This window comes from Pseudonaja textilis, chromosome 12 (genome assembly GCF_049901715.1).
Source record: "Pseudonaja textilis isolate UNSWEBS1 chromosome 12, rPseTex1.2, whole genome shotgun sequence".
In the NCBI taxonomy this organism is placed as follows: Eukaryota; Metazoa; Chordata; class Lepidosauria; order Squamata; family Elapidae; genus Pseudonaja; species Pseudonaja textilis.
Window position 1 is genome coordinate 11,696,226 of NC_142001.1, and position 12,619 is coordinate 11,708,844.

General features: G+C 46.3%; 1 protein-coding gene across 2 annotated transcripts in view; it reads left to right on the plus strand.

Moving 5' to 3' along the window:
• The window catches only part of OCRL (OCRL inositol polyphosphate-5-phosphatase), a 28,906-nt gene extending 25,301 nt beyond the window's left edge, over positions 1 to 3,605 (plus strand). For both annotated transcript variants that reach the window (XM_087941028.1, XM_026702978.2), the window contains 3 exons: positions 976 to 1,103; positions 2,518 to 2,629; positions 2,721 to 3,605. In XM_087941028.1, the coding sequence (XP_087797154.1) occupies positions 976 to 1,103; positions 2,518 to 2,629; positions 2,721 to 2,845 (365 nt within the window). In that variant the 3' untranslated portion in view covers positions 2,846 to 3,605. The remainder of the gene's footprint in view (positions 1 to 975; positions 1,104 to 2,517; positions 2,630 to 2,720) is intronic.
• Positions 3,606 to 12,619: the final 9,014 nt, after the last annotated feature.

The window sequence follows — 12,619 nt, forward strand, 5'->3', positions numbered from 1 at the left end:
CAATCATTTGGCGAGCCCATTTTTTCCGTGGTTTTGCCAGGAAACCGGAAGGAAGTGCCAGGTTTCCGTCAAAACCATGGTAAAAAATGCGGCCACGTGACCACAAGGCACTGCAAACAGCCATAAGTGCAGCCATGTTTCCGAGGGTCCAAAATGACAGTCAGATGACCATGGGATGGATTTGGGATCCAGGCCATCAATTCTCTTTTTCAAGTAGGTTGCAACTTAAGAGTCGCTAAGAGAATGGTTGTAAGTCGAGGAATAATTGTTCCCCTGAGCCTGTGGGTTAGGTTGTAGGCTGAACCTACCTGGTAAAATAGGAGGAGGAAGCAGGGAGGGCTCTTCAACTGCTTGGGAGGAGAGAGAGAGTCAGACAGCAGTGGGGAGGTTGGGGAGGAACCTGGGCCATTCCTGGAGGCGGAGGAAGGCTCGGATGAGGGCTCTGCATCAGAGGCAGAGGTGGGGCCAGGGCAGGCTGGCAGTCATCAGCTGCCTTCGGGCTCGGACAGCAGTGAGGAGGAGGAGCTTCTGGAACCTGTTCCCAGCCTGCACATGAGCAGAGCTGCCAAAAGGAAGGCACAATTAAGAACTCGGGCTCAACATCGGAGGTGGATGATGAAGGGCCACTCCCATCAGGATTAAAAGAGAAGCAAAAGGGGAGGGGGCTTTTGCAGGAACCTACTCGTTCGTCTGTTCGTTCCAGCCTCATGAAGATTTTGTCTGTGTAACCCAGTCCTTCTCTGTCAGCACTGAGTGTGGAATTTTACCGGGCAGCGTTTCCAGGGTTGATAAAGGTCTGAGCTCATTAGTCTACCTTCGCAAGACTGTTTGCCAAGCCGTTGGCTGACTGTGAATGAAATAAATTCACATTAACGCAATAAAAGAGGTTTTTGCAGGGACTCAGAATTGACTTTGGGGAGGCCTAGGACAGAACAGTGGTGGCAGATATCTTCTTCCTTGACGGAAGACCTTCAGCTGGTAGCAATCACTCGGTGGCTGAAGCTCTGCTGATCTTCCTGGAGGCCCTTCCCGAGCCCGTCATCTGCTACGAACTCTACCAGCGCTGCCTTGACTGCTCCCAGGATAGTCGCCTCTGCCGGCAGGTAGGGCCCCGGAGGTCATTCGTCTCGGTTCATCCTGGTTCTCGTTTCCTCCTTTCAGCAGGGGAGGGACCGAGTTTTAGTTCCCTGTTGGCATCAGTATCTGCAGCGAGCCCAACTCTGTAAGTAAGTAGGACGTGGCCAGCAGTTCTCTTGCCTCTTTCACACACTCCTCGGTACCAGCACGGACCATCCAGGGCAGAGGTCGGCAACCTTAAACACTAAGAGCCACAAAGGTCCTAATTGAAATCCCCCTCCCCGCCCCCCATTAAATTCTGGGGCCGAACGTAAGTCCAGTTCCCCCACCCTAGAGTCTCATCCTAGTGCTGTGTCTTTTTTCCTCTACCTGTCCTAACCGAAAGCCCTACCAATTGTGGAGCTGACCGGCAACAGAGAGCCGCAGCAGAGGGATGAAAGAGCCACATGCGGCTGTAGAGCCGCAGGTTGCTAACCTCTAGTCCAGGGATATGCACAGAGGCTCCCATTCCCTCCTCTCTGTGTGGTAAGCAGAGACCCAGTATTGAGGGTCAGTACTGTTAACTCCTCTCCAGCGTAGGTGCTGTGGTCGTAATTATCACTCCTTCCTTTATAAGAGCCATGGTGCAGTGGTTAGAATGCAGTACTGCAGGCTGCCTCTGTCCACTGCCAGCGGTTCGATTCTGACCGGCTCAAGGTTGACTCAGCCTTCCATCCTTCCTGAGGTTGGTCAAATGAGGACCCAGTGTTGTGGTCCACCGTCAGCGAAGACGGCAGCAGAGTCGGACAGCGGGGAGGAACATGGGCCAGTCCGGGAGTCTGGGGAGAGCTCGGCCGAGGCTCCTGCATCCGATGCAGATGGGGCCAGGACCATCTGGGAGTTAATGTGCTGACTCCAGAGCCTCCAGAATCTGACAGCAGCAAGGCAGAGGAACAGGGGGAGACTGTTCCCAGTGCATGCACACGCAGAGCTGCCAGAAGGCAAGAACAGTTAAGACGAAAGGGGCGACTTGGGAATAAGGCTTGGAGGTGATTGGCCCCTCCCATCAGACATAAAGGAGGAGCAAAGGGACAGGAACCTTTGCAGGAAGCAACGTCGTTCGCTCTGTTCGGATTAAACCTTGAAGCTCTGTGTGGACTTTGTATTCCATTTGGCTTTTTACAGTTAATTTGGCACTTTAGTTGTTGGCAGCAATTCAAAGGAGAGAAAGATGGGTGCTTATCTCAAGGGACTGTTTGGGACTCATTACGGGCTGGGAATGAACATAATTCCCAGCTGTTGAAATAAAAAGAGGTTTGTTTGGACTAAGCGTGTGCTTAATTGTGGTCTCAGGAAGCCTTGGTCAGAATACCCAGATTGTTGGGGGCAACTAAACTGCTCCAAGCGTGCTGCCAAATGTTATGGAGCTGCACATAAGTGCTATTGCTATCACTTTTCCAGGTTATTAGCCTGTTACCACGCTCACACCGGAACGTCTTCCGCTACGTGATGGCCTTCCTGCGAGAACTTCTGAAGTACTCCGAGAGCAACAACGTCAGTGCCAACATGCTAGGTGAGAACCAACCGAGTGGACCGGGTGGGGGGGGGGGCTCTCCCCCCCCTTTCCAGCCCTTCTTATCACCCAAACGTTTGCTTCCTCCCAGCCACCCTCTTTGCCAGCCTCCTGCTGCGGCCTCCGCCCAACCTGGTGTCCAAGCAGACTTTACAAGATCGCCAGCGAGCCAACAGCTTCATCCTGGGCTTCCTGCTGGGAGCAGACGACTACTAAAGACCTGGCGTTGCATGCTGTGAGCCAGCCGAGTGGCCAGGGAGGAGGAGGAGGAGAGCCCAGAGGGTCTGGGCTCCGGGACAGTTTACTACAGGGATTAAGAGGCTTTCCAACACTGCGTGCGATTCCCTGTTCCTAAATTTCATCTGTGCCGGTCGCTGGTGGTAGAAGCAGGAGGGTTCCTGGTGGTTTAGCAAACAGCCCGTTTGCTGATCTCGGCCGGCAGGCGGTAACCGTTCCGTCCACTCCCAGTCTAGTACTGTATTTCCCCATCTTTTGTTCCACCAGTTTTATCCTCTTTTAAGTCGTGACGAGGGCCAGGATCTTTTCTCTCTTAGGGAGGACAAGCAAAAGCCTCGTTCATCTCTTCGCCTGCTTTTGTACAGTCCAGTTGTCTGCTCCCATCTGTGGCCCTTGCTCTCCACTCACCTGGCCTCCCACTGTAGTAGGTTGTATTTCACACAAACAAAAAAAAAAACCTTGTATTTCACAAAACACCACACACTGCCAAAGGAGAGGGGGAGGTGGGAGCAGCAGATCCCTGGCTTTCAAGCGAGGTCCACGGGCGAATCCGGGTAATTGGTTTCCCCTTCCTTTGAAGTTTCTGCAACTTTTGTCTTTCCGGTTGTCCGTTTTCAGGTTTCTGTACTTTGTGCATATTCACTCTTTCCCTCTCTCTCTCTCTCTCTCTCTCCTTTTTTTTTTAAACTGTATAATTTATTGGGAAAGTTGTTTCAAAATAAATCCGCATTGTGCAAAAGGTGTCTTGGTGTTTGTCGGCAAGGAGCGGAGCGGTTGAGGGCTTCTCCAGAGATCTGTCGGGGATCCTTAGCGAGGCTGGAATGGAGATTTTTGGAAACCTTCCAAATCTTAGAAAAGGGGAATCAGTTCCACGAAACAATGCGGCTCCTTATACAAGGACAACCTGGTGCTTCGGTAACCCTGCTTTATGCGGTGGAAACAAACCACCTGGTTTGGGTTGACCTGTGTTTAACAAGCCATAATATCCTTATTTTTCTTTCCTCTTTCCTTTTCTCCATTCCTGTCCTTTCCTGCATGGTCAAATGCAAAAGGGGACACATTTGTCCTTTTGTTTTTAGTTTGTTTTGATAGCCCTCTGACAGCGAAAACAAAGCCCTGTGGGTTGCATGCAGGGAGGGGCCCCTGCAACCCATTTTTCGGCAGGACGGCCTCCTGCAGATTTCTGCCAGTGAAAATGGAGCTCAGGGGGCCACGTGTGCATCCCCCCAAGCTCCATTTTCACCGGCAGAGGCACTGCGGGCCAGTCCTTTGCTGTTTCCAGGCGGGCCCCATGGGCCAGATTTAAGCACCCTACAGGCCTGATCCAGCCCGCAGGCCTGAGTTTGACACCACTGTTTTTTGGGCCTCACCCATCTCTTCTTAGGTGTGCCTTACCTCTTCTTCCAAGGCCTCGTTTGCATTGATGCAAGGCTTGCTCCTTTTCTACGCCAAAACCTCCACACTTAGTGCCGTGATGGCGAACCTATGTCAGGTGTGCCACAGATGGCACGCAGAGCCATTTGTGCCGGCACGCGAGCTGAGGCAAACTTACCTCACTGCGCGTGTACATGCCTCACAGCTAATTTTCGGCCGGTTTGAGGCCTTTTTCAGGCCTCCCAAAGGCTTGAGGAAGGCTTCTGCAGGCTTCTACAAGCTTTGTAGGCCGAAATCTAACCCTGTTTCGTCCCTTCCGGTATTTTCAGAAAAACAGGAAGTGGTGAAACGGGGCTAGCTTTCGGCCTACAAAGCTTGTAGAAGCCTGCAGAAGCCTTCCTCAAGCCTTTGGGAGGCCCGGAAAAGGCCTCAAGCAGGCCGAAAATCAGCTGCGTGGCGCAGCGCAGCTAAGGGGGGGGGATTGTGTGCGCATGAATAGGGGACATGGTGGGGGCACACATTACCTTCTGGGTGCTGGCATGTGAGTGTAAGCATGCAAGTGCACAACACAATTTTTGGCACAGGAGCCCAAAAAGGTTAGCCACCACTGCTTTAAGCGATTTTGATAACCTCAGAACACGGAGGCTGCTGGGATTCCTTGACTCAAGCAATTGCACGGAGGGCCGCTGATGAAATTTGGTTGCACTGATAGGTTCCAAGTCACTGGGCACGTTGGCTTCCTCCAGATGGAAGCCGACGTCGGAATACCCAAAATTGTGGGCTGTGGGAGAGAAGTGTTTTCTGCTTCGCCAGGCTTGGGTCTGTGTGAAATCCTCCTTGCAATGCTTGGGAGCTTTTTTGCAGGAGGATTTCTAATATAAGGGCAGGGTGAGGGCGAAGGGAGGAAAAAGGGTCAGTCCATGAATCTTGTGAAGAAGGATTGGAAATTATGTGAAGGAATAACAGGTGCAATTTATTTTTCCAGTTTTGTTTACACACACACAAACACAAAATGGTTTTAATCAAGATTCCTTTAAGGAAGCTTGTAACCTCCCAAGTCTTTCCTACTTCACAAAAATCCAGGAATGCCTCTTTCAAAAGAGAAATTTCAAAGCCTCTCTTGAGATTCCTAATTTGCTGGTATATCTGAGGAGAGAGAAAGACAGAACTTTCATTTGGGTGATTGGCCTATAAAAATATATTCAACCCAATAAACGGCAAGAACCGTTGGTAAAACAACTGCCATCCTTTCTCAGATTGGCTTGAAATTAGAGGCCAGGATTCTTTTTTAAAAATTGCTAGGGGTTATTAATAATCCATCTGCAGGACCTGTCATCTCCTGGGCGCTCAGGAGAACATTGAGGTCAGCTCTCTTGGTGAGCTTTGCTCTCCTGCTGCCACCCCACAACGATGTGTTCCCTAGCTGCGTGTCGAAAGTGGTGCATCAGACACACTGTGCTTCTGTAGAACAGTTTTCTATTTGCTGATGGATGGATGGATGGTTAGATAAGCTGCAGGAGAGGCATTTCAGCCACTTGGACTGTCTGTGTTCCAAGTCCCAAGGAAAAAGATGCTTCTTCTAGCTTGTGAGGCTTTTAAGGGTCACTCTGGGTTGCTTCTTCCTCCACTGCATCCACTTTCTCATTCAAATTGTCTCAGCGGTTCGAATCCCTAGCGCCATGTAATGGAATGAGCTCCTGTTACTTGTCCCAGCTTCTGGCAACTTAGCAGTTCAAAAACACGTAAAAAATGCAAGTAGAAAAATAGGGACCCCTTTGGTAGGAAGGAAACAGTGTTCTGTGCGCCTGCGGTGTGTAGTCATACCGGCCACATGATCACGGAGATGTCTTCGGACAGCGCTGGCTCTTCGGCTTTGGAACGGAGATGAGCACCGTCCCCTAGAACCAGAAACGACTAGCATCTAGGTGCGAGGGGAATCTTTACTTTACCTAAAGTTTGTCAACTCTAGCAGGAAGACAAAAACCTAGCTAGAGTTCTTCCCTGATCTGTTACTGAACAATGACCAGCTGACTTCATTTGCAGCGTGTTGCCTTTTGAAGAATGTTCAAAACATTTGCCGGTCCAAAGTATTGACTTAGTAGCCTATTATCTGGTAGCCTAAGGGATAAACCTCCCAGGTGGTGTCCATTTAATGTTATGGGTTGCAGCTAGCCCCCCATATAGCAAGGGAAGAACACTGGGTAAAAACTAAAAAAAAAATTGGAACAGATTGAGTTAAAGTCACCTCTGAGCCACTGGACACTGTGGTTGAATGATGCATTTTTGGGTCATTCTGTTAGCTGGGATTTCCCAGTTTTCTGCTGATTCATAAACTGACCTTATGTCGGTTGAGTTTGCACAACCTTCTAAGATAAATGGTGGTCGGCCGGTTTGTGGTGGAGGGTTGCGAGAGCAATAGCCAGCCCTGGGTGCAGTGGGAGGCTTGCAAACTCATTCATCTTGAATGCGATCCTTATTTTGCAAGGGCTGGCTAAAAGAACCCAATTCACCTTGGCTGATCCCGAGGGACAGCAAGCGAAATTAGATGTTCGCTTTCATTTGGATTCTTAGCTTGAGTTGGGTTCTTTTTTTTTCCCCAAATACATTTTTTATTTTTCAGTGTAAACATACATATTTTGTAGGCGTTGCATTGACTGGGTCAAATCTTTTTTTAAGCAACAGTAACAATAATAATACAAATAGGTATGTGTAATTCTAATCTTCCAACTTCCACAACTTCAACAAAGATTATCTTTCCATAATCCATTCCTCCTTTTCCCATTAGTTCATTTAAACAGAAATAACATTTCGTTGCACCTTGTTTTGATAGTCCCTAAGTACTATTATTTAATATTTTTGGAGAATTATTCATAGTTCCACTATAACTTCAATATTCCAATTGCGTAGGGTTAATAATAATGCTAAATATTAACAATTATTTAACCAATTCCGGAAGTGTATCTCAAAATCCCACACAATTTCTAGTCCTTAATATTTTGAATTCATAATATATTTTAACACACTATTAATATATTAACCATACAGTTTAATTGCTTGAATTGGATTCAAAGACCCACCGCTGTGATTCTGTGCAAGAATTACTGCTTTACTCTAATACAGGGGTCTCCAACCTTGGCAACTTTAAGCCTGGAGGACTTCAATTCCCAGAATCCCCCAGCCAGCTTTGCTAACCTACAAGCTTTGCTGGCTGGGGGATTCTGGGAGTTGAAGTCCTCCAGGCTTAAAGTTGCCAAGGTTGGAGACCTCTGCGCTAATATGCTCTTTGCATGAATGTTCAGAAGACATTAGAATCCATTGTGGGTCATCCTTCCTCCCTCATTTGCTACAGAGCCATCCCGCATCTGTGCTTCTCTTCTTTGCAAACCGGTCAGAATCCTGGATTCTAGCAAAGGTGACCAGCCTCACCAGAGAGTTTTGGATGAGCAACTGGGGGGGGACGGGACTGAAAAGAAGCAACATGAAATCCCTGCTGTTGCCATGACAGTTGTCCCCATGGTTGAATCTCCGTGGTCTATAATAACACCATCTTCGTGACGTACCATGTGCTCTTGAATTTCATAGCTTGCTAAATTGGGGCATCGATCGAGCAGAGTAATAACCATTATTATTATTATTATTATTATTATTATTATTATTATTATTATTATATTTATTTATTTATTTATTTATTTATTTATTTATTTATTTATTATTATTATTATCAAACTGTCTAAAGAGTAAAAGGGGAAATTTTGCACCTCCAAGACAATCCTCTCTAGCACCTTCATTGTTTCTTGCTTCCATTTGGTTTCTGTTGGCCATCTTCTTAAGACATAGGCATCTATGTGACACACAGAGGCTCATGTTTTGTTTGTGGCAAGATGGGTAGCAAAGTATTTAAAAAATAAAGTAAACCCACCCTCTCGACAAAGGGAAGGCAAGCCAAGTTGGAGCTGGCATGAGCTGTCTGATTTCTCATGTATGACAGTTACAACAATTGTGTAAATCAGACACTTTGGGCAGCAACTATTTTGCAAGGCAACCCATGTGTTTATCACTTTCCATGCTGGATTTGCCATCTTATTTCCCATGAGAACTCCATCACCTCTGGTCCAGAGGTGGTACTCAGCCGGTTCTGATCAGTTCTGGAGAACCGGTAGCGTAAATTTTGAGTAGTCTGGAGAACCGGCAAATGCCACCTCTGACTGGCCCCGGCCCCATCTATTCTCTGCCTCCGGAGTCCCAGCTGATCGGCTGGGTCTTCTTTGGTTGCCCTGCACAGGAGAACAGAGCTGGAAAGCAGGTTAGTGGGGTGGGGAGGGAATGGGGATTTTGCAGTAACCTTTCCCTGCAATGCCCACCAGGCCACGCCCACCAAGCCACGCATACAGAACCGGTAGTAAAAAAAAAAATTAATCCCACCAATGCTCTGGTTGTGTTCGGGCTGATTCAATTCAGTGCAATATTCTTTACTTTCTAGCTTGGTTGTTTTCTCAGGAAGAATGCCAATTTTACGAATTGCAAAACTGCCTTTTTGCAGGTTTAAGAAAAATAATCATGTCACCACAGTACAAAAAAGATGTTGAGACTCTAGAAAGAGTGCAGAGAAAAGCAACCAAGATGATTTGGGGACTGGAGGCTAAAACATACGATGCACGGTTGCAGGAACTGGATCTGGCTAGTCTAGTGAAGAGAAGGACCAGGGGAGGCAGGATAGCTGTCTTCCAATATTTGAGGGGCTGCCACACAGAGGAAGGGGTCAAGCTATTCTCCAAGGCATCCAGACAAGGAATAATGGATGGAAACTGAACAAGGAGAGATTCAACCTGGAAATATGGAGACATGTTCTGACAGTGAGAACAATCAACCCATGGAACACAAGTTGCCTTCGGAAGTTGTGGGAGTTTCATCCCTAGAGACTTTCAAGAAGAGACTGGACTTCCATCTGTCAGAAATGGTGTAGGATCTCCTGCTTGGGCGGGGGTTGGACTAGATGGCCTATAAGGTCCCTTCCAACTCTGCTATTCTATTCTTATTCTGCATTCTATTCTATTCTATTCTATTCTATTCTATTCTATTCTATTCTATTCTATTCTATTCATGTTGCCTTTCCCTGTCTCTGGTAATTCAATCCCTAAATTGGATGAAATCTTGTAGAAACTCCCGAATAAAACAATTTGCCACAAGATGGAGCTCTGAGCATTTGAAGAAAGAAAATTAGAGTTCCCGTTTTTCAGATGGAATTCCCTGAGTGGCATGCATACACACACACACACACACACATACACATATATCATCCGGCTTTGCAGCAGCTGGTCCCTCTATTTTCCAAATTGTGGACCATTAATTCCACAAATCACAAAAGCTTCCATTCCAATGTCAAAATCTACCCTCTTTCTCTCTGTCCTGGTTTAACCCCCCCGGGCCTGTAATGGACATACAGAAAAGCACAAGAAATTTTGGAAGCACCTTTTTTTCCCAGTAACCTATATTTAATTGAACGGCATTATGAGAGGCAATTCTCCATCAGATGAGATTTTAAAAATGCAAATATTTCAGCTCCGTGAAATATTTTTAAGCTCCTTGAGGGTAATGAAGAGAGAATGTTGCCTAAATTTCAGTATTCAAATTTTGATTCAGAAATGTTGAATCACTTTAATCAGTTCTGAAGGATATCGGTTAGTAATCAAATGGAAATTCCTTCCTTTTGATCATCTAGATTCTAGAACTAACAGACTCCAAGCCCAATATTTTCAGTGCAAAAACCCGGTTTTTTTTTTTACACTTGTCCATGTTCGAATTTAGGTCAAGCAAACGTTGAATTAGAATTTTATTTTTATTTTTGGCAAATAACTTTCCCCCCCTCCACCCTTTTCCTGTTGTGTTTTCAAACAGCTGCTTGATGGGATTACACCCAGAACTGCATATCTGCAGTTTCAAAAAAGAAGAAGAAAAATGCAGCATTTATCTTTAATTGTGGGAATTTTGAAGTCTCAGTCGAAGTCTATTAAACTCGTTCATATATTCTTGTACACAACCTTGAGCACAATGGAGCCACATAATTAGTGCGCCTAATTCTGTTCTTTTGCCTTCCCCAGCTTACCAAATCTGGATTTCTTTATTTCTTAAGCCCCTTGGCCTTTCCCTACAAGGAATGCCATCGTAATACAACGTCAAAGACCGTGGAATTAGGCTTAAGCTATGGTTAGGGATCCTCATAGATGAGGTGGGTGCATGCCTGTAGCCTAGTACAGCTTGAACTGGTAGTGAGTGAAGTCAACACTCGTAGACATTTTTTGAAGAAAGGAAAAGATCACCAACAAAATGGTAAAATTGCACCCACAGCTTACAAGATTGCAAGATGATTTGACCGAGGAGTATTTGGACATTCTAAAGAATTGTGGCTGGACTCTCTTGTTACACTATGCTTGTGAATTACGCTAGCACTGCCAGGTAGTTTGTTCTGTGGAAAGAAGAAACATTGTCGAGAGTATGCAAGGACGAAAATCGAATTAAATGACGGAGGAAGGAGACCAGCGAGCAAGGAGGAACAATAGAGGAGGATGTGGCTGAAGGGTCTAGCCTCCCTTAAGCTTCTTAGTTCAGGGAGGATCCTGAACAGGTTGAGAGTTGGAGTGTCCAAGTGTGAAACCTCCAATGGAGGCTCTTAACAGAGAAAAACTTAGTGTGGGAATGTGGAAACACACAGAGCTCAGCTCATCTGCTGGTATTTCGGCTACTACCAGAAACATGTACATGTAAAGGAGGAGGAGGAAGAAGAAGAGGAGGAGGAGGAGGAGGAGGAGGAGGGGAGGAGGAGGAGGAGGAGGAGGAGGAGGAGGAGGAGGAGGAGGAGGAGGAGGAGGAGGAGGAGGAGGAAAGGAAGGGAGGGAGGGAGGAAGGAAGGAAGAAAGGGAGGGAAAGAAAGAAAGAGGAGGAGGAAAGAAAGAAAGAAAAAAAAGAAAGAGGAGGAAGAGGAGGAAGGAAGAAAGGAAAGAAGAAAGAAAAAGAAAGAAAGAAAGAAAGAAAGAAAGAAAGGAAGGAAGGAAGGAAGGAAGGAAGGAAGGAAGGAAGGAAGGAAGGAAAGAAAGAAAGAAAGAAAGAAAGAAAGAAAGAAAGAAAGAAAGAAAGAAAGAAAGAAAGAAAGAGAAAGAAAGAAAGAGAAAGAAAGAAGGAGGAGGAGGAAAGAAAGAAAGAAAGAAAGAAAGAAAGAAAGAAAGAAAGAAAGAAAGAAAGAAAGAGAAAGAAAGAAGGAGGAGGAAAGAAAGAAAGAAAGAAAGAAAGAAAGAAAGAAAGAAAGAAAGAAAGAAAGAAAGAAAGAAAGAAAGAAAGAAAGAGGAGGAAGGAAGAGGAGGAGGAAGAAGAAGAAGAAGGAGAAGGGGAGGAGGAAAAGGAGAATTATTATTTTACAGGTAGTCCAGAATTTGAGACCAGCATTTCCATTCATAAGCAAGTGAGTAGCCCCAGATTTTACAACTCTTTCTGCCTTGGTTGTTAAATGAATCCCTGCACCTGAATCACATGGTCGTTAAGCGAATCCAGTCTCCCCACCTCTGCTTGGAGGTACCTGCTGGAAAGGTCACAAGTTGTGATCCCATCACCCTGGGATGCTGCAACTGTTTCAAATACATGCTGATTGCCGAGCCTGGGGAGATGCAACGGTTGTAAGGGCGAGGACCTGTTGTAAGTCCCTTTTTTTCAGTGCCGTTGTGCCTTCGAATGGGTTGCTAACCGGATGGACTCTCAAGTCGAGGACAACCGATATTTATTGCCTGTAACACAGCTCACGGGCTACCCAACAGGGTTGGCCAAAAGTGGCACTCCGTGACAGCAGCAAGGTAGCATCACAAATCAGCAAGGTAGCATCACAGATATAGAGGGTGGTGTGCGAAGCAGCGGCTGTGGGTTTCCATGTGAAGTGAGGTCTTCCAGACAGAGATGGGGAAATCTTTAGAACAGCCCCAGTGCATCCTGCACCCCTCTGATAAAGAGAAAAGAAGGGAGGATACTATAGGATTGGAAATAAAAGCAGAGGAGACGAGAAGGGAGAAGGGAGGATAGGAAAGGATTGGAAATAAAGGCAGAAGGGAGTGGAAGAGGGGAAGGAAAGAGGAGAAGAGAAGAGAAGAGAGAAGGGTGGGGTGGGGAAGATAGGAAAGGATTGAAAATAAAGGCAGAGAGGAAGGGAGGGGACAGAAAAGAGGAAGGGGATGGAAGAGGAGGAGAGAAGTGAAGAAAAATGAAAGAAGAGAAGAAAAGAGAAGAGAAGAGAAGAGAAGAGAAGAGAAGAGAAGAGAAGGGAAGAGAAGAGAAGAGAAGAGAAGAGAAGAGAAAACAAAGACCATCTTATGATTGCAACAAATAATAATCATGATAAGG